This window comes from Cucurbita pepo, chromosome LG14 (assembly GCF_002806865.2).
Source record: "Cucurbita pepo subsp. pepo cultivar mu-cu-16 chromosome LG14, ASM280686v2, whole genome shotgun sequence".
NCBI classification, from domain to species: Eukaryota; Viridiplantae; Streptophyta; class Magnoliopsida; order Cucurbitales; family Cucurbitaceae; genus Cucurbita; species Cucurbita pepo.
The window spans coordinates 4,192,921-4,215,364 of NC_036651.1; the positions used below are offsets into that span (position 1 = coordinate 4,192,921).

Sequence of the window (22,444 nt, forward strand, 5' to 3'; positions counted from 1 at the left end):
ATAACCGAACGCCCTTATCTTATAATGTTCAATTTATTAAAGAGAAGACAAGACTTCACCTGCAAAGAAACCATGGCAACTTATTGTCAAATACTTTCAACTCTACAACTTTTCGTGTTTAAAGAATACATTATGTACTATACCTATATCACAAACTCCAAAACGGATTAAAACAGGTATCAAAAACACCCTCTCCCTAAAGCCAAAATCTATCTCAATCATTTGGCTTGTGGTTTCTCTGCCAAGCAATATTGTTTTTACGTTCACCTCGACAGACATCGTTTCGAAATCCGACCACAACCAACAGTGTTTCTGCAACTTACATGACATGCTTCCAGAAGAATGAGTTTATATGATCAAGGTTTCCAAGGTGCTGGAGGTGGTGGTGGAGTTGGAAACATTGGAGGCACAGCAGAGAAGATGGTGTTCTTGTCAATTCCAGTTGTCTTTTCACCTGATAGAGCAACAAGCGCTGCGACCAAGCCTGCATTTCCAGCTAGAGTTGGCTCAGTGTAGTTATAGTTCATGCGAACATCGTGAAACCCGTCGTGCTTGTCGGGACCAGCAACCATGGCACCAACAATTGTATTTGGGTTAGGTTTGTTGGTGTCCCTCCATTTCCATCCTCCTTTGCAGTTATATTTTATCTTGTTCTTTGGGATTGATGCACCTCTATGATGCACACGTTTCGGATAATGATTGCCAAAACCAACGAGGTAGCTCATTTTACGCGGGTTTTTGCCAAGGATATAATCAATCTACAGAATACCCAAGAATAGCATTTAACTGAATGTAAGAAACTGAAGTAGACTGACGAACCAAACCGAACCAATCCATTCGCAAGTCGATTTCGATTCAATTAAGCTTATATGTTTGGGTAGTTCAACCAAATATATGTAAAGAAGGATGTAATACCTGTTTCTTGGCAAAGTCACGCAGAACCTCGGTAGAATAGAAATTGGGTCCACAGTACCATCCAGGTGTATCAGCCGCTTCCAAGTAGTCACTGTACAAGGTAGCTAAAAAGGCTGCATTGACGACGTACTGAAGGGGCTGTGGCCTTCCATGATTTAGCTGAATTAAGCCTCCTATAAGATCACCACAACAGATAGCAAAAATGTAAACTACATCAGTACATTATAGAAACTAATGATGATGGTGTGCAAGGTTAAACTTGAGTTCAATTCCCAACGCGGAGTGGTGTTACCTTTAGTATGATTAAATTTTGTGAAAAATGGCAGGTAGGAACACATGACTATGCTAGTTTGATTGTGAAACGTCCTTAAGATTTCTTCGTACGGATATCCCGGGCTCAAGAACAGTCGCAAACGACTTAGAAGAACCTACAAGTAAAGGTAGAAGCTTATTTTAAGCAAAGAATTTGATACCACTTTATGAGATAACATAATGTAGCAAGAAACTGACGAGTACCCTTCAATGTTGTGACAAAACGTATTAATTCATCATGAGTCTAAGAATGTAATTTCTGAAACCGAAATCATAAAACTAACCTGGGCGCCTGCAAGCTTGTTGTCCCAGCTCAAAACTCCATAGTCAGGTCCACCCCAGAAAGCACCCGCATGTTTGGCAATGCCAGGAGTGGTAGCAAGTTGAAGATAACTTGAATTACCAGTGGCATAATACAACCAAGCTCCACCCCACACAAACTCATCCCAGTAACTAGTTGAGTTATAGAAGATTGAGGCTTCTGAACCGCCTGGACTGTATCTGCCTCTCTGCTCTCTGGAAAACTTGAAGAGTGTTTTGGCACCATGGACAAGCTTCTGCGAGTATGCCTTGTTGTCTTTGAAAACAATGGATGCTGCAGCTAAAGCAGCTGCCATTTCGGCACCAAGATCCGAGCAACTACTGCATGTTTCTACAGGTCGTTCATAATCAATGTCCTCTGGGCGCATCCAGCAATAGTGATCATTTGGACTAGTATTTCCTCCAGAGGTATCCCCGTTTCCAACCTGCCCATATGATGGATGGGAACACATTTATCCTTGCTGAACAACAAAAGAATCATAGAATATCCACGCTACATTTGACATTCACAATTCAGTTAAATTGTTTCTATAGGAACTATATCTTCGACAGAGCGCTTAGCCCCGTTCATTTCTAACAGCCTAAATTCCTATTTGTCCAACGTTATTACTTTTCTTCCACCGAGAAAGGTTCATTCCGAACCCGAAAGCTACCTAGGACCTGGACAAAGTCATCTACAACATCGAAAATAAGCATTAAACCCGAGCGAGAGTTAGCCATACCTGCATAGCAATGGTATTAATAGAATCTGCAGTATGGTTAAAGGTCTTGAGGAGGTAATCACTTCCCCACTTGATAATATCTTTGACATGGTTGAGTTCTCCAGCAGCTTCATATTTTGCACTGTATTCAATAACACTCCAGCTTAACATGGTCATGGCAAAAGAGGCAGGAAAGTTGAACTTAATTGCATCTCCAGCATCATAATAGCCACCAGACAGATCTTTAAACATAGCCGATGACCCATGGCCATCTCTTGTGCACGAATTACCCCTCCAGGACACATTATTATGCTTCGGGAGCTTACCAGCTACAGTCATGAACGAAATCAAAGTAAATAAGAAAGTAACAGATCATGTGCTCTCTTGAATATTAAGCAACAATAAACATAAATCTCCAGTCCCCTGTTTTCATCAGAACTTAATCAGTAGCAGATTCAAATTTCAAGTTCTTTGATGGAAAGGGGTTAGCCATTAATACATCTGGAAATTGACAGGATAATACATTTATTCATCAAGGCAATCATCAATTCACATATAGATCTTAAGTTAACCAATAAACATTTTCAATATCAATTAATTGCTAAAAAAACCCAGATCTGATCGGATGAGCAAAGAAGAGGAACGCAAAAAAAAACTTCCAGAATCAAAATAGTCTAAAACCACAACGATCAAAAAAAAAAAAAAAAAAAAAAANGTAAGGAATGCACGATATACATACATCGCTGAGCGTTGAAGAACATGAGGGCCTTATGGAGAGCAAGGGTGTAATTGTCCGGCGGCGGGTGGGGGTGGTGGTGGCGCGGCACCGTCTTGACGATTAGGGTAATAAGACCGGCAAGAAATCCAGATACAAGTAGGGTACCAACAGTCCATACGAAGATCTTTCGGCTAACAATAATGCAGCCAAGATCCACATACTTCTTCTTCTTCTGCTCACCAGGTCCAAGCAACCAGCTCTGTTGTGTCTCATCAAGAGGCCGAGACAGAGCCGCCCTATCCAAATCCTGCAAATTCCGGCTCCGATCATCGTCGGTGGCCGAATCCGCCGTGTTTATCTCAAGCGGACCCCCCCACGGATCTCGCCCGTACATACTCATCCTCAATCTCTCCTCTTAACACTCTGAATCCAAAGCAATTCAAATGAAACGACGAAATCAAAGAATGAAAATCCAAGAACAGAAAGATGGAATTAGGCACCGACAAACAAAGAACACAACAGCAGATCTAAGGAGATAGCCAATGGAAAAATGAAGAGAGAGAGAGAGAGAGAGAGAAAATGGAGAGAATTAATGGCAGTGAAGCACAGAAGGAGTATATGAAGAAGAAGAAGAAGACGACGAAAGGAAAAGCAGAGCAATAGCTGTCTGTGTTCTGTGTACCCAATCACTTTTTTTGTATTTTATATTTTTCTTTTAATCAATTAATTAATTAATTAATTAAAAATTGTTTTTGGAAAAACGAGTGACGGTGCTCAAAATGAGTCAAAATTATAATTTATATATTAATTAAATTCATTTTTAATCATTTTAATATTTCATTATTATTAATTTTACGCGGTAAAACAAGTTAATTTACACTATTTTTTTTTTTACATTTTAATTAAAAATAATTGAGCTAATTTTTATATAATTTAAACCGAGTTTACTTTATACGTAAATGAAAAACAAAAATATATTAAAAAACTAGCTAAAAAAGTAGGTAAAATTTCATTTTCGCACATAAATTAATGTAAAAATGTAAAATTATAGGATTAAAATAGTTAATATTATTATAAAGCGAATTATTAAAATATAAAAAGAAATGTGGAAGTTGGAAATTAATTAATTAATTAATTAATTAATTAATTTCTCACCAAATTAGGAGAAATGTAATTTCCAGAGAGATTGTGACGGCACCACCAAACGACGGCGACAACCTGTCTACCGCCTGTTGTTACAAACCTCTATTATTATTTCTGTCATTTTCTGCTAATTTATGCCTTTTTTTTTTTTTTTATTTTAATGTAAATTATATAATTTCTTATTATTATAAACGTTTTTTTTAATTATTAAATTGCTAATAATGCTATAAAATTATATATGTAAATTAATTATTTTTTTAACTTATAACCTAAGATTTTAAGAACTAATCGTTAAATTTATAAATTTTGTAATACGATCGATAAATAATTAATAAGTTAGTTTAACGCGGTCTCGAGACATGTTTTTTTTTTCTTCTTTTCTTCTTTTTTTAAGCTTGATATGATCTTTAGTATAAGTGAATATAAACGCTATCAACATAAATTATGATATTAAGAATTGTCAACTTATTTTGGTCATGATTGGTAATCATAACAACTATACGAGATGCNTATGATCTAAATCTTTTAAGAGTATATTTGGTTTTTTTTTTCTCTAGTATTATTTTTCCTTGTTTTTTTTCTCTCTTTTTGGTAAAAAGAAAATAGTTTGGTATACATTTGGCCCACCTCTTCATATTTTTTATTCTTTTTTATGTTTAAAAAAAATGAAAAAAAGAAGATAAATAAAAAACGAGAATGTCGTGTTGCAATGAGTATTAGCTGATTTCGTAAACACCATAGAGAAAGAATGAAAGGAATATATTATCGAGCAATCGCATTTGCTTCAAGCACTTGAACCCGCTTGAATCACATCTAGACAAATTGAAGCGGGGCGAAGGGCAATGCAACGAAATGCACGACACGACGGAAAAATATGGGTACGTATATTTCTAGACAAACCCGTTACACTAAGACCCACAGAAACACGTATGGGTTCAGGGAAAGGATCACCTGAATATTGGGTAGTTGTTGTTAAACGAGGTAGAATACTTTATGAAATGAGTGGAGTAGCCGAAAATATAGCCAGAAAAGCTATTTCAATAGCGGCATCAAAAATGCCTATACGAACCCAATTCATTACTTCGGGATAGAAATGTAGAATCAAAGGAAAGCGGTCTTTGTTTGAGATGNTCAAGTTTCGCTTCTCTAGAGAAGATGAGATGCTAAAAATGAAAGTGTTCGATACACATACTGAAAAGATGTCAATGAAGCCGACAATTAACGAGTAGTTCAAAAACCAGCAGTGGATCAAATAAGGGACCGCTATTAGAAAATGAAAGAAAAGGAAACTCTCGTAGTTCTTCGCCCAGCTCCAACTACTTGTTCGTAAATGAAGTGTGAGGTACTTATTTCTATTTGATTGAGAATCGGTACTGCCCAATACTAGGAACTTCGAGCTCTTATTATTTTACTTGAAATCTATATATATAGTCATATTTTACTAGACGTTCATCGTCAGTATATTTTTATTACCATTAGACGCTAAAATGAAATAAAATAATTAGAATTAGGATGAAAAAAAATAAATAAATAGTTATTATTATTATATAAAAAGTTCACTAAAGCATTAAATTAAATGGAATGTTTTTTTTTTTTTTGGGTTAGAAAAATGTAAAATTTAAAGAATAAATAATTTAATATTTGGTGGGTTTTGCTTAATTTGCACTTATTAATTTATTATAATATAAAAAATTGAAAAGGAATCTAATTCTTTTTCTGTGTTTGGAAGCATTTGTCCCTTTCCTCCAACTAACGTCAGCACTTTGCCGACACTTCAAGAAAAACACCTTTTTTTTTTAATTTTTTTTTTAAATAAACATGAATATTAATTACACGGGTAGAGATTCTGATTAAATTCTCGGAATAGAGAATATGGAGCTTAATAGGGTTTTTTTTAGAGTAATTATCGAGACGAAATGGTTAAATTGGACAAATAAGAAGAAATCAAAGATTTAGAACCTAGAAACAAGTCAAGATTACGAAGGAGATTAGAGGTGTACATTCAACCTGACAACTCAAGCCAACCCAACCTGGGTTGGATTGAGTTGGATTAGCATTTCGGGTAGGGTTGAGTTTATTTTTCTGAACCCGAACTGAATCAGTTCAGATTCGGGTTCATAGGCAAAACCTTCGAATTGACCCGATCTAAATAAAATATATTAAGAATTTTTTCTGTATCAATGGGTTTCACGTAGTGGTACTCAGGCCCATCTAAGAACATTAAAGTCCGAAGTCGACGCTAAGATTGTATCCGAATAATTATAAATTGTGGATAAATAAAACTTAAAAAAAAATTAACAACCCAACCCGAAAATAGAGGATTGGGTTGGGTTGTGAAAAGTTTCGGGTTGGGTTACCAATCCAACCAACTTGAGCTTTTGGGTTCAGTAAAAAAAAATCCTTCAACCCAACCCAACCCAACCCAGACCATATACACCTCTAAAGGAGATGATGTCTCGATGTTGCAACCATTTGAGCCAAAATGGTCCATGTGTAGCATCGAGATGCTAAAAATGAATGTCTTTAACTCTATGAAGATGAAACCCAACGTCAAGCTCAATGTTACTCTAACAACTTGAGTCCACCGCTAATAAATATTTTCCGCTTTACCCTCATGTTAAGGAGATGTTTTCACACCCTTACAGAAAATTCTTCGTTCCCCTTTCTAATCGACGTGAGATTTCATAGTTAGCTCCCTCAACGTTCAAAATGTTTGAGTGTTCATTATTCATGTCCATAGTGTCGCAACGCTCAAAACGTCCAAGTCCTCATGTCCATGTTCAATGATAGATGCTATCCATATTGACAGCAAGCAACGTCTCTTAAAATATGCTTTTAAACCCACATACATTAGTATTGATAGCTACCTAGAGTGACCGAGTACAAGTGAACAATGTCTACTAAGTAATAAAATGGAAAGTACTCAAAATATTGAACTCCAAGGCAACGAAACTCGTAAAAACCCAACGTCTTAAACAACTACCTCTACCAAATTTGTCATAAAGGAGATCGAAAGTAGCTGTCGTGTGAGTCTCGAATACCAAAAGTAGAAAGAAAGCAAAAGTAAGTTTGAATGTAAATATTTATGACAGACGGAATAAGGAATAAGAATGAGATTGACAAACTTGAAATTGACTCCACATTTTTTTTATTTTGATAAAACGTCATGAATAGAAATAAATTGGGTCTTACATTTTTTTATTCTCGTTATTTTATTCCGATTCAAAAAAATTAAACTCGTCCTAACCAAATATGATNCATATGGGCCTAGAGCTCTTTAAGAGTGGCCATGGACTTAGAAGGGCTTTCTTCAATATTGGTCCTTGTTAATAGGGTCGTATATTCAACCCGACAATTCAGACCAACTCAACCCGAACTATAAGGGTTGGGTTGGGTTGGATTAGCTTTTTGAGTTGGTTTGAGTTCATTTTTCTGAACCCTGACTCAATCTTTTGAATTTAGGCTAAATTAATAAAAATATCCTTAAATTTAGTATTTTGTTTAAATATATCTTAAATGAAGTAAAGACATTTCAAAAATATTTTTGAACTTTTAAAAGAATTTAAAAAATATATAATTTTCGAAATTATAGTATTAACTTTCGAAATCATTTATAGTAAAAAATTTGTAAATTTATTAAATAAAATCTCGTAATTAAATATTTAACTTGGTTAATAATTTTGATTATTTTAGTTGTAAATCAAGGCTATTAAAGTAATTTTGAATAGTATAGCCTCGACATATAAGAGCATCCTATTAAAAAAAAGACCAAGAGTAAACAGTATAGGAATAAAGTTGAGTGTCTTATTCTAGTAATACTACTGATATAATCTATTTTATAATTGTTACAAATTATTTGATCCAAATCGTTCATGTGACACATGTGAGTGGAGGTATCCTATACAATACATTTATATAAGACTAGACCGTGAAATATTTAATCTCTCTTTATAAATGTGTTAATTGAGAAGATTAATATGATCATATGCAACTCGATAACACTGGATTCGTCATCGTACGTGTACTTGTACTTGAAAAGATTTAATATTTCACAAAAATATTTAAAATCTCTTTCAAGTCATCCCCGTACATGTTAGATGGCATTGTGTATGATATTAGTTCTAAACTGATATCATAGCAAATCGTCAATGTATCCTTACGATGATACTTGATTTGATATCGGTTGTAACCCAATGTCATAGCCAACCATCGACGTATAGATACAATGACGTGTTTTGATGGCAATTTTGAAATGTCATCTGCGAACCGTCGTTATATCCTACAATGACACCTGAAAAAAAAAACGATTTGTAATCGGTCATCATGTATATATATAATGTCGATTTTGAGAAAAGATTGGGTTCGTAGTCAAATGCCTAGTAACATTATCAAAGCTGATGATCGTAAGTTATGTCCTCCATCACGGTCTCGAATGAAGCTATCCAGGGAATCATGTTCCATGTGAACCGTAGACCATTGTCATTCTTAATCGAGACTCAAGTTAGGCTCAAAGTTATAAATACTTATGCATATATACATATATATTATTTGTTCGTCAATTTTTTTTTTTTTTTTTTTTTTTTTTTGGAGTAAAATCTTGGAANTTAAAGTCTCACCTGGTCGATGTAACTAAGGGTATGGAAACCTCTCCGTAGCAGACGCGTTTTAGAAACTTTGAGGAAACTCCGAAAGGGAAAATTCAAAAAAGACAATATCTGCTAGCAGTGGGCTTGGGCCGTTACATGTAGAACGAACTCAACTGAAGTACGTTCATAACTCAACCTAAGCCGTACAAGTTAGGTTAGGTTGATTGAGTTTTTCGAATGCCGAAACTTTTATTTTCTTTTAAAATTCTTCGAGATGACATTTTTTTTAATGTATTTGCATGGAGCTATTAAATATGATCGTACGTTTCTCCCCGACTCACACACCTTAAAATCCTTTTTTCACCAAAAATAAAAATAAAAATAAAAATAAAAAAATCTTTAAATTCTTATCTTCTATACCAATTTTGTGCTTAAACTCTCGGTAACTGATTAAGATATATATTTTTAGGTATAAAGTTTGAAAGGTTCGAGTTTTTTAAACTCGAAGGAAACAGTCAAAACGAGGGAAAATAAAATATAACAAAGAGGGAAGAAGAAACATTATATTATTATTGATATCTGATAATATTTCAACGGGTTACAACCAACAAGATCCGTTCGGATCTACTAATTATTATAAAATCTAATCAAAATCCTCCTACCATATACTCATATTTATATGTAATCAACAAGAAATAGCTTAAAATTGTACGTAATTTTTCAAATTAGTCATATATGTTCTTGATCATCGTGCAGCTCGAGAGATTAACAAAAAAAACCAACTAAAGATATTGATATTGCCAACTTGAGTATAGTTCAGTTAAAATCGTTCATAACTTACTTGAACGGGTTCGTCGCATCTTGGATTGGATTCCACTCCCACAGCCTATCGGAGAACGCAACCGGTAATGTGTTGAGGGCAAGTTGTTGCGGCGGTGGCAGTGGCGTCGGTTGGTAATATTGCGGCGGCGGAAGAGAGTTTACGATGGCGGCGGGCGAAGTGGATAAGGGTGGTTGTTGTTGGTAGTTAATGAGATTTTGTAGGTCGTCAAGGGAATTATTGGAAGAGGGAGTGAAAAATGAAGGGTAAGACGAAGAGGGTTGTTGTTGTTTTTGGATAATGTTGGATTGGTGATCATTTTGTTCCAAGGAATTGGGAGGTGTTGAAGAACCAGCCGCCATGTCGATTAACGGAGTTGTCGGAAAAGGGTTTTGTTTGGAGAGGCCAAGAACGGTGGTTACTTCTTCACATGAGCTCGTGGCCGAGGCGTCGGCCGCCGCCGCCACCACCGTGGTAGTTTCGACACCGGTGCCAATTTGAAGTTGGCGATTGTGGAATTGTAGCTCGAAGTTCGTCGGCGATGAAGTTGGAATGACATAAACCGAGCCATTGGGAAGAAGATTCTTCGACGTCGCCGAGGTTTTCATTCTCGACGATGACGATGATGCTCTCGACGCGAGCGACCGAGGGAGTGACGGATGATGATCTTCAACTCCAGCTCGTTTGTAAACTCGACATAGCGAAATTTCAGCCTATAAATCAAAATAAACAAAAAAAAAAAAAAAAAGTGAATTTAAAGCAAATTTAAAGCAAATCACGAAGTTCATGAGAAAACATTTAATTTAAATTAAATTGAATTAAATTAAATTAAAACCTTTTGATAGCGCTCAGTTTCATGATGGGGCAATCTATACTCGTTCATAATCCAGCTAGTACGGATACCCTTAGGAGCCTTCCCGGAGTAGAAAACAAGGGTTTTCTTAAGTCCAATGGAGCGTAAATCCTCGGTGCGGATCATTCGGTCCGCCCCGGTGGCCTTCCAGTAACCGGAGGTCGTAACACGGTTGGGGCGGTCTCCGTTCCGATACTTTCGGTCACGAGGGACGTAGAAGAACCACTCCTTCTCTCCAATAGCAGCTAAAGCTGAAGAAGAAATAGGAACATGATATTATCCATTTTGAGCATAAGTTCTGATGACTCTCCTTAAATTAGTAAATGTGGGATTTTCTCCCGACACGGAATTAGAGGGAAATTGAGAATTGGGGTTAAAGAGAAGGAGGTACCGGGAAGCTCCCAAGGGTCGTAACGATAGAGATCGAGAAAAGTGATGAGTTCGACATTAAAGCGTTTGCCCTCGACCTTACGGCGGAGGTAGAATTCGACGAGCTCTTCTTCGGTGGGGTGGAAGCGGAAGCCAGGCATCACGATGTCGTGCTCGTGTTGATCGTGTTCGGTGCTGTTGCTGTTGTTGTTGTTGTTTTTGGTGCTGCTTCCTTCGTGGCTCATCGTTGATGAACTGCTGCTGCTTGCGGCAGCTGCAATTGCCATAAAATTTCTGATGAAAACAATCACTCTCTCTCTCTCTCTAGAAAGCTGTCTTTTTTTTCCTTCTTTTTCAATTTTCTCTCTCTGCTATGGATGTATGTGGGCGTAATTATATATATAAATAAATAAATAAATAAATAAATATATATATATATATATATATATTTGTGAATGGGAGCAAGTGGGGTAAACACCAAGATAAGAATATGGAGAAATATACATATACATATCTATACATATTATACAAATACATACATATATATATATATATATTTTGTGGGAAAGGGAAAAAGGGTATATTTGGAATTGAGTGATGTTTTTAACCAATTTAGGTAAAAAACACATAGTTTTAATTTGATGGGTAAATGTTAAAATTAATTACCAAGAAGAATGTGTTTGAAATGACTTTTTACAGGTAAAATATTATATTATAATTTTAGAGAAAAAAAATTAAAATCTATATATATTTTTTTTCAACTTAAAATAAAAATTAGAATTTCTTTTTATGGCATATAAGTTTATTGCCCGCTAATAATCCCAAGAAAAATATGTGACCGTCGGATTAAGTGGAAAGAGAGATAAAAAAAGGAAAGTCTACCGGACCAGGGATGGACGTAAACTCATAAACTATAGAAGGTAGGGATAATTGTCCAAGTCTCATATTGTGAAGGAGAAAAAGTCACTCCGCTACAGCAAGCGGGTTTAGGATACTAAAAAAGTACGGTACAATGTTGTAAATGTTTTTGTCAAATAAGGGTAATATGTTCTTACCTCTCTTAAAAATTTTAATCATAATATATAATTAAGTTAGTTAGTTAATTTTTAATTAGGATTTATATAGTTAAAAATAACTTTTTTTTTTTTTTTTTACTGTAGGAATGTACTGAGATCTAAAAAAAAGCTTAAAAGAATTAAAAGTTACTATTTGTACAAAGATTATAGAAATTTCATGGTTAAACGTGTTTTTCCTAAAACAATTCTATATTTGACAACATGGAAGAACTTGTGTTGGTGCGTGAGAATAGTCTTCACTCTTGAAACCGAGAAGTAAATAATGTAACCATGTTGCAGTAATGTTGGGGAATGTTAGCGTCATCAAATGCCAAATCTGGATTCTGAGTTCTAGACATGGAGCGTTAAATTTTTTATTTTTACTCGTTTTTTTTTTCTTTCTGTCCAAGCATAAATTTTCTCGACCATCATTAAAGGTCGTGTAGTGTAAATACGACCCTAATTAATTTTTAAAATTATGAAACTCTATTTTAAAAAAAGAATTTAAGGATTACAATAATTTTGTGAGACAAGTGTTATGGAGGTGGGGGATGCATATTTGAATTTATATACATATAATAACAAATAAATAAATAAATAAATAAATAAATAAATAAATAAATAAATAAATAAATAAATAAATAAATAGAGAGTCAAGAGGAACCCGTGACTAAGCTCTCTTCTTCACATCCATGGCATTGTCATCATCAATCTTTGCTGTATTCAAATACCTTAATTACCCTTAATTAATTATTTAATTACTTTTTAATTAATTTAACACCTATGTACGCATCGACATTAAATAATTATTTATAAATTTAAAATTTTATTAATCCAAATAATAGAATTACGGTGGATTATTTGGATATTGTCCAGTTTGACCTATTATAGCTTTACGAATTTAAAATGCTTATACTAGGAGAGAGGTTTCCACGCCCTTATAAGATCAAGTTAGATGTACTAGAAGAAATTCATGTATGTTTTATCATCAATTTAAACACTTTCGTCTACCTCGTCCCCATCGTTGACTTGCTCGCTCGATCCTTCCCGCTCCCTCGATTCTCACACGATCTCGATCTTTCTCTAAGCTCATTTTCTCCCTCTAAATTAGGAGAGTTTGGTTGTGCATATGGAGATGGGTTTGGCTTGTTGTGTAAAAGCCAATTGGTGTCGCATTAGAAGACTTGAGAGAACCACACGGGTCTTTTGATTTTAAGCCAAAAAAACAAACGCCAATTTGGAACCAATTTTGTTTTCCTTTTTTTTTTTTATTATTATTTTAATTTTTCTCTCGATCGTTCATAAGATTAGGGCTTAGCTGTCGTCTAAGATCTCACGCGTAAATGATCAATCAATCCATAAGATTTTTCCAGTTAAAACCGCGTAATTTCTCGATCAACAGGTCTAGAGTTTAATTTTTTCTTATAATATTCCATTTTAAACGTAGAAAATAATATTTTAATTACTAAAATCCTCTGTTAAAATTCATAAAATACTGAACCCTTATCTTATAAGACGATAGTTATAAATCACTACTTAACTTATAATAGCCAAAAATTACTGCTAGCAGATATTGTCCTCTAACTCTTAAGTGAAAGGTTTCCACACCCTTATACAGAAAGTTCCTGTGATTATAAGGGTGTGGAAACCTTCTCCTAGGTGTTTTTAAGTCTTGAGGGGAAGCTCGAAAGGGAAAGCCCAAAGAGGACAATATCTGCTAACGGTGGATCTGAGCCTGTTACAAATGGTATCAAAGCCAGTCACTGGACAATGTGTCAACCTTCTCGTTGTTCCTCGTAGGGGGTAGACACGAGGCAGTGTGCCAGTAAGAACGTTGGGCCCCAAAGGAGGGTGGATTTGGGGGCAGTCCCACATCGATTGGATAAAGGAACGAGTGTCAGCGAGGACGATGGGTCCCGAAGGGGGGTGGATTGTGATGTCCCACATTGGTTGGGGAGGAGAACAAATCACCATATTTATAAGGGTGTGGAAACCTTCCCCGGGGAAGTCCGAAAGGGAAAGCCCAAAAAGGACAATATCTACTCGCGGTGGATCTGGGCCGTTACAATTTTCCTTCTACTCTCCAACCGATGTGTCTCACATTACTATTTAAGTAGCTTCCCGTTGTCACACACCGAAACATGTTACTCGTATTTCTTTTTAAAACCATTGTTTCATTAATTTGATTAAGCAATGCTAATCTTGAAATTAATGGTTGATCCACTTGTATTTCTACCAACTTGAATGTTGTTGTCTTGACGTTAGAATAAATACAAAAAGGGGAGAGGGTCACTTTTGGATTAGTTGAGAATGTATTAATTGCTTAATAAATCAATTAATTAATTAAAATTTCTTTTTTATTTTTATTTATTTATTTTCTCGTGGTTTAGAACCGTTTGGCGGTTCATCCAACCCGTTTGTATCGATATTTATTCATTTTAGGGAAAAAGAAAAAACCATTTTAAATGGAAAAATAAATAGTAAATAATAATAAATAAATAAAGGACAAAATTTAACGTTGGACAAATCACCGACCAATATCAGAATAACATGTTTTCTTTCAATTTGCATGGCCATTTATTTATTTATTTATTACATTTTTGTTTCATATATGGAACAAAATATCTATCTATCCCGAAGTGTCTTGCTCATTCCGAGGGGACTAGCTAGATCAAGACTAGGAGAGATGATCCCTAGGACGAGAAGAAATTGAATCCATACACTCGATTCATTGATTCTATCCCTCCCCGATGCAGCTAGCCCGAGTCTTTGACTCGGATTTCAGCCACTGTAGTTCAAATATAGCCTGACGACTGAGTGAAGGTTGGGAATGAGCTCCTCAGGTACGATCTAAAACGATCCCACATTCTAGAAAGAACCGGACAATGGGAAGTCTTCATTGAGTAATGGGAAGCGGGCTAGTCCCCGAAAAAGCTTTGCCAACTATAAGAAATAGTTCTCAGTAACGTGGCCAGTCAGCGGGTAGGAGGGAGGGAAGCTTACCTTGACTTGTTGTCCGGGTGGATTGCTATGTCGATAAAATATCGAGACTAAATTTATAATTAATTCTCATTAATAATTGTAATGATTTTTTTTATAAAATGTACGTGTGGATCAGGATTAGAACAAGAGCTAGACGTTTTTGTCGATGAAAAATGCTTAACGTCTTCAATTTTGATTTATGGATGAAAATTAAGAAAAGGATTTCCAACGCTCGTAGACATTAGATAAAACAGAATTCCACTTTTCGTATTAGTTTATAACATTACAAAATTTCTCTTTTTTCTTTTAGGACGGTGCATATCAAATCATTCTTTTATGAATGATTGGTTTTCTTTATTGTGAATGTTTGATTAATCCACCACACCTAAATGGTGTGAAAGTTATCTTATTTATAATCAAATAAATTACAAGGATATGGAAATAGTAATAAATGGAAATAACAATAAATGGAAAGATACCTATGGTAATAAGGCAAATATCTAATATTTGCCTTATAATAAAATATCAAATATAATATATATGGTAAACTATAATTTATTACTAAATATCCTTAACACCCTACCGCAAGCTGAGCGTCGGATTTGAACGAACGTGAAGCTTGGATCTGAAAAATTCAAAGAGGTTGAGAAACACTTTTCGTGAAGATGTCAACAACCTGGTTCAAAGGAGGCGTAGAGAAACACTTTCTTGGCCATCGAAAATTGCAGAGGGATCGCCGCTCAGCGGCGATGCTGCCTTGGCTTCGACGAGAATATGTCTAACCCATAAACAGGGATTGTCGCTTAGCGACGATGCTACCTTGGCTCTGGTGAGAATATGTCTAACCCCAAGAAGTAGAAGGGGAAACCTAGAGCAAGGGACAAAGACAATGTTGAAGCCGGAAGAGTCGCCACATTGGGCGAAGGAGCCAATTTTGGCAAAAAGGGCAGCCGGAAGAGTCGCCACATTGGGGCGAAGGAGCCAATTTTGGCGAGAAGGGCGGCAGCAACTTGGTTGGCGAAGATGCCAGTGCGGCGCCTAGATTCCAAAGGTGAATCTCTGCAAAAGGTCGATAGGCTTATCGAGATTCTGTATATTTCCGAAAGAAATGCTGATGAAGATCCTAAGATTAGGGTTTCTGTGAAGGATGAAGGATAAAGGAAAAATTGAGAAGAGAATGAAAGAGACTATGTTTGGAAAAGGTAAGGTTGTATGTACAGAGTATGGTGAAGGATGATTTGGAGGTCAATAGGGTGGAGCCGAAGAGTAATTAATCGGCTCCGCCTGCGGTAGCCATGAAGACTGCTCCTGCGGCGTCAAAGCCAGCAGGGGTGGTGGAGAAGAACAGTAGAAGATTTCAAAAGCCATTGAAAAGAAAGAATCGGGGTTGTTAAACCGAAAGGGCTCTGATACCATGTGAATGTTTGATTAATCCACCACACCTAAATGGTGTGAAAGTTATCTTATTTATAATCAAATAAATTACAAGGATATGGAAATAGTAATAAATGGAAATAACAATAAATGGAAAGATACCTATGGTAATAAGGCAAATATTAGATATTTGCCTTATAATAAAATATCAAATATAATGTATATGGTAAACTATAATTTATTACTAAATATCCTTAACATTTATCCTAAAAATTAATATCTTAATTTATATGACGGTTTTCATATTGACATGTCATACTCGACCTGAATTTGAGCGGTTATATTAATTTTTATTTATTTATTTTTAAATTATAAATTTAGTTTTTAAATGGGAAGATATTAGTTTAAGTATCAAATTCAATCATTTTCATTACATTTATTAGAAATTTACTAAAAACAAAAAGAAAAAAAGAGCCTAATGAATTCATCACATAGAAATAGGTATATGTCCACTCTATTATTATTTATTATTTCGATATTATTTTTGTTTTTAAGCTCGAGTTAATTAGTTTGAACGCTCAAAGATCGAGATGAACTTTAATCTAATTATTTATTTAAACGTTAATAGTTCTGTTAGATCCCACATCGATTGGGGAGGAGAACAAAACGTGTTTATAAGGGTGTGGAAACCTCTCCCTAGCATACGCGTTTTAAGAACGTTGAGTGAAGCCTGAAAGGGAAAGCACAAGGAAGACAATATCTGTTAGGGGTGGGTTTGAGCTGTTATAAATGGTATTAAAGTCAGACACCGGGTGATATGCCACATTGATTGAAGAAAGGAACGAGTGCCAACAAGGACGCTGGACCCTGAACGGGGGTGGATTTGGTGGGGGTCCCCCACATCAATTGGAGAAATGATCATTTCTTTAGCAACTAAACGGTGGGTCGTTGTTTATAAGGCCTATAAAAGTCAAACAACTTGTTTTGATTTTCAATGTTATTAGTTCGAGATATTTTCGTGTTTAGAGGTCACAACATTTGATAACAGCTACATCGTGATTGTGAGAGAAGAAATTGCAGTTTTTTAAGAAGAAAAAGAGTGACCTGAAATAGATTTAAAGTATGACAATTGAAAACGATTTCGTTCCACTTGTAATTTCTAAGTTTGATAGTCATTGTGATCATTGGTCTATGCTTATGAAAAATTTTCTTCGTTAGAAAAAATATTGGGTTTTTTAAATTGAAAAAAAAAAAATTGTAGGCGAGAAGCTGAAACCCGAGTATTAAAAGGATTCATTCAAGATAAGAGAAGCATCTGTGAGTGTACAGTGGCCCGTTAAACACGTATATATTTTTATTAACGACAACTCTTTTAACAAACAAAAATCACGCATGAAGTAAGTTCAACTATATCTACCTCTCGTGTCTGGCCAATACAATTTAGCTCTCCACACACGTGTGTTACACGGAAGATTTTCTATCTTAATTGTATACATGTAATAGAATAAAGTACGTGGATATATTTTCTTGCTAAAAAACTAAAGTATTTACTGTAACGATCCGAAATTTTCTATTTAATTTAAGGTCGCTACTGTATACATATCATGAACATTGAACGCAAAAATATTTCATTTAAACTTTTTCAGGTTAAGGCAAGACATTCTTGTACGGCTGACGACGACATCACAACTCGATACCATAACACATGTATAGAGTAGTCGTATTTATTTTCATAGACTTAGGCTAGAATATGATGATTTAATTTAAACATTTAATTAGAGGTGTTTTCAAAACACGTAAGTCAATGACTTTGTTTTAAGATGAAAGTGACGTTTTATGAAAGTTTAAATGAAGTATTTCCTTATTCAATGTTCATGATATGTATACAGTGACGATCTTAAATTAAGTAGAAAATTTCGGGTCGTTACATTAGTCTTCAATAATTATAAAAATATTGTTTAGAAAGAGACCGAAGATTTTGTTCATTGTTGTACCCAAATATGATGGAAGAGTTCACCTCTCACGAGTTCATATATTTTACATGATAATTAGAGAATCCGGTCGTACATGAACGCAGCAAACACATTAATATAAGCTGCGTGAGCCAACGAGTATATGTGTAGTACCACTACTAAAGGGTACATTAAATATTTCAATACCGACTTAACAAAAAAAATTATCTAATTTTGAACGGAAAAAATGACCCCACGAATATATATTTTCAATATCGTCTTTTTCCATTTGATTTTACAAATATAGTTGGTTAATAAATAACGTACACCAGACTGAAACTGACATAGAAGGTGTACACAATAATTGATCGAACCGAAACCATTGGCATACACAAACAATTCAAGTGACGTATGTCTTACCAATGACGATTTACGTGTAACTTGAAATGCAATAAACACTCCTCTTAACCTATAAATTTACTAATCTCACACCGACTACACAAATTTTCATTCATCTCATTTTTTCTCTCTAGAAAATCCAAATAAGTGCATACTACGCAAAATACGAGCATTCATGAATCAAATACTAGATTTCATAAGATCGGGTTCATATACCTAGATAAGATAATCGAAACACATGCTACTCTAAATTCTAACAAAAAAAAAAAAAAAAAAAAAAAAAAAAAAAAAAAAAAAAAAAAAAAAAAAAAANATTGAGAGAGAGAGAGATTGGAAGAAAATGACTGTTAATTGCCCTATTCAACAAGCAACTCCAGCAACACGACATCTCAACTCAATACCGGTTTGAAACATTGAAGCAACCAAATGGTGTCGTCATGTCTTGTCATATATATATATATATATATATATATATNAAAAAAAAAAAGAAACCTATTTTAGTTCATCCCATCAAATAAATTAATTAATTAAACAGTCATATTTTTAGGAAAAAAAATCCTAATATTTTCTTATTTATTTTGAAACATACATAAATGATTGGAAGTCCATGATTGGTCAATGGAAATATAAATAAATAAATAAATAAATAAATAAATAAAATGGGATATTGGAAACAATAAATAAAAAGTAGAAGGATATTGATTATTTGGTCAAATAAGAATTGAATTGGAATTGAATTGGAGTTGCATTTGTTAGATAAAACGGTGGCGTTTGGTGAAGCTATAAAGGATGGAGAAGGACTTGGATAATAAATTATTAATTTATTAACCCATATGGATGCTGCTGACTCGGTCTTCTCCTTCTCTCATTCAAAATTAAATAATTAATTAATTAATTAATTAAATTATTGTGGTTTATTTATTTATTTATTTATTTATTTATTTATTTATTTATGAAACATCACAATCCAACCGCTCCTTACATGTTTCCGCCGTGGCCCATTCCCATCCACCACTTCCATTCCGACGAACCGCCACTTTCCGGCCGTCGTTTATCATTCTTCTTTGTCTGCCGACTCTTTAATTCTCTTCGGTGTTCTGTTGTTTTCTAGTGAGAGATATTTGGTTATGGAGTGAAGTGAAAGGAGAGTGTTAAGTAGACAAGGACAACACGGGTCGACTCGGCTCGACCGTGGTCGCGGTGGCTAAGAACGGAGTGAACGACAAGTATTTTATAAGGTATCACTAGCTAATTTTAACATTTTCGTGTAATGGGATAATGTTAAAACATATCATCGTCAACCGTACATGAGTGTCTTGCTTTTACCTGAAATATAAAAGTAACATAGTGTGAATATTTTTAAAATCGTCACATGGCCTACTCTTGGGGTTAGTAATTGAATCACACGCATATAATGATGGGATCTATCCTTTAAAATCGTCACATGGCCTTGAGCTCTTTCTAATTTCGGGCGGGCTCATATACATACCCTTAGACCTGACTTGGTTGGATACAACGCGCTAACGCGTCGCCGGACACCACAAAAAAGGAAAGGTTCGCATGATATCATGGTAAACATAAATATCGAAGGTACACGTCTTACTAACATAACATAACAAATGAGTATCCCGATGCAAATGACATACATACATGCATGAGTTCCCTATGATTTACATTCATAGCATAGGATTAACATCATTTTCTTTCTTCTCGACATAGTACATGCATGCATCATGCATACATGGTTGTCGTCACATAATCCATCACATATCTTTACATGACATGCATAGTAGTTCATTTCATTCACAATATGGCGTAATGAATATCACATGCATACATAACATACTATCGTATGTCATTACATAGAACATATACACATAGCATAAATAATACAATACATGCAAGGGTCAAGGGACATACACACTATCATACATCATTCAATTATAAGCAAGTTCTGACGTAGCTGATTCTAGACCAGCCGATGAAATTGCAGCTACTTCGGGAAGAGTCTTTCACAAACTCGAGTTCAAGACCTCCGATTCAAATCCGATCGACTAGAATCTCAGTCGGAAAAGCGGGAGGTGCAGAAGGGAAAGGAGTGGAGGTAGCTATCAGTGCTTCCAGAGCAGCCAACTTTGGAATCTTTTGAAAAAGCTCGTCGATTCTGGGTTCAGGGAAGCTTTATGGGAGAAAGGAGGAAAAGGTCGGTACAGCTAGTAGCTAAAGGCTTGACTCAAACATATGGTCTCGATTACGAGGAAGCCCTTATTTATTTACCCCACCCCGGTAGCCAAGATTCAGNCTGTTCCTATCTAACTCGAACAGTAAGGTCAATTACTTGATTAGTTTTCTATCTTTAATAAAAATTCAATTTTATCTTTTGAAATTTAAGTAAGTAAGCCCATGACATCAATTTCAAGTTCAAATTTCTGCAAAACTATTTCCCTAAACTTTACAAGAGTTTCTGTGTTAAATTTCATTTAAATTTCATGCGTACGTACAGTCTCTTAATATTTATATATGTTTGTTATACGTGACTAATAATTTAATACTTTCCAAATTTGCCCTTTTCCGGTATGTTTTGTTTCTTTTTTTTCTTTTTCTTTTTTTTTTTTAAATCATAAACTCGAAAACATAATTTGAAAATTGGAGCATAAAATTGTAATGATTTATGTGTCTAAAAAGTAGGAAGGTAGAAGGTTTGTCCTGTTAGTAGTAGCTCAGGTCCGCCCCACCTCGGGCGGAGGAGGGTCCACCGGCGGCGGTGGAATTAATTAAACAGTACAGCAGAGAGCTTAAAAGTTAAGGAGGTGAAGGGGAAGGGATTTTGACTGTCGGAGTCTGAGCAGGACCACGACCACGACTCTGACATTGGGTTGACCTTCTGACTTTGACATTAAATGATGGGTTGTTCTTAGAAACACACACACACTCGAGTTCAACCACCACTAACCAATCCAAAATCCTTCATATATGGTGTGCTTTAATGGCAGGCTTCCCGTGATGGATTCTCTGCCACTCATTGACTTTCATAAAATCCCACACATTCATTCATTATAATCCAACAAGTTTTTAAGTTTCTTCATGTGATTCACTTTTTTCTGTTTTTGTTTTTTTCTTTCTTTCTTTTGATTTTCCATGTAATTTTGTCTTTTTTGTTTTCGTTATGGTTTGATGCGATTAAGGATCTTGTCGAACATGTTTCTCTGTTTTTTTACTTTTTATGATTTCGGGTCGTTTCGATGTTTTTGGGAAGTTACCGGTGATCTTGACTATGTTTATGTAATTGTTTAGAGAATTATCGAAATTTTTTATTTATCTCGAAATTGAGAAGTCGAGTTTGTTGCTTGTATGTGAATTTGTTTATTTGCTATAAAATTCGAGTTGCATAAACTCGACGAGCATACGAAAGCAACGTACAATATCTCTTAGAGCATCTTTGTGAGAACTTACATTAGTTGGAGAAGGGAACGAAACATTTTTTATAACGGTGTGAAAATCTCTCCCTAGTATATACGTTTTAAAAAGCTTGAGGGGAAGCCCGAAAGGTAAAACCCAAAGACGACAATATCTGCTAATAGTGGGCTTGGACTGTTACAAATGGTATAGAGTCAGACACCAAGTGATGTGCCAGTGAGGACGTTGGGCGCCGAAGATGGTGGATTGCAGGTCCCACATCGATTGGAAGAGGAACGAGTGTCAGTGAGGAAGCTGGGTCTTGAAGGGAGTGGATTGTAAAAGGAAACGAAACATTTTTTATAAGGGTGTGGAAACCTCTCCCTAGCCGATGCATTTAAAAAAACTTTAGGGAAATCCCGAAAGGGAAAGTCGAGAGAGGGCAATATTATAAAGGTGTGACATCTAGACATGTTTTAAAAACCTTGAAGGGAATTCCAAAAGAAAAGCTCAAATAGAACATATTACAAGGGTGTGGAAACCTCTTC

At 35.2% G+C, this 22,444-nt stretch overlaps 2 protein-coding genes across 2 annotated transcripts; both read right to left on the bottom strand.

Moving 5' to 3' along the window:
* Window positions 1-60: 60 nt before the first annotated feature.
* LOC111809840 (endoglucanase 25-like) lies at window positions 61-3,578 on the bottom strand. The gene is made up of 6 exons (XM_023696276.1): window positions 2,989-3,578; window positions 2,271-2,578; window positions 1,512-1,973; window positions 1,208-1,343; window positions 916-1,088; window positions 61-758 (listed from the first exon to the last, which is right to left on the bottom strand). Exons 1-6 carry the CDS (start codon window positions 3,365-3,367, stop codon window positions 357-359), a joined length of 1,860 nt encoding a protein of 619 aa, XP_023552044.1. The 5' UTR covers window positions 3,368-3,578; the 3' UTR covers window positions 61-356.
* A 5,668-nt stretch (window positions 3,579-9,246) lies between these two features.
* LOC111809875 (NAC domain-containing protein 35) lies at window positions 9,247-11,095 on the bottom strand. Its single transcript, XM_023696343.1, has 3 exons — window positions 10,761-11,095; window positions 10,352-10,620; window positions 9,247-10,229 (listed from the first exon to the last, which is right to left on the bottom strand). The coding sequence occupies exons 1-3, from the start codon at window positions 11,023-11,025 to the stop codon at window positions 9,534-9,536; spliced, it is 1,230 nt and encodes a 409-aa protein (XP_023552111.1). The 5' UTR covers window positions 11,026-11,095; the 3' UTR covers window positions 9,247-9,533.
* Window positions 11,096-22,444: the final 11,349 nt, after the last annotated feature.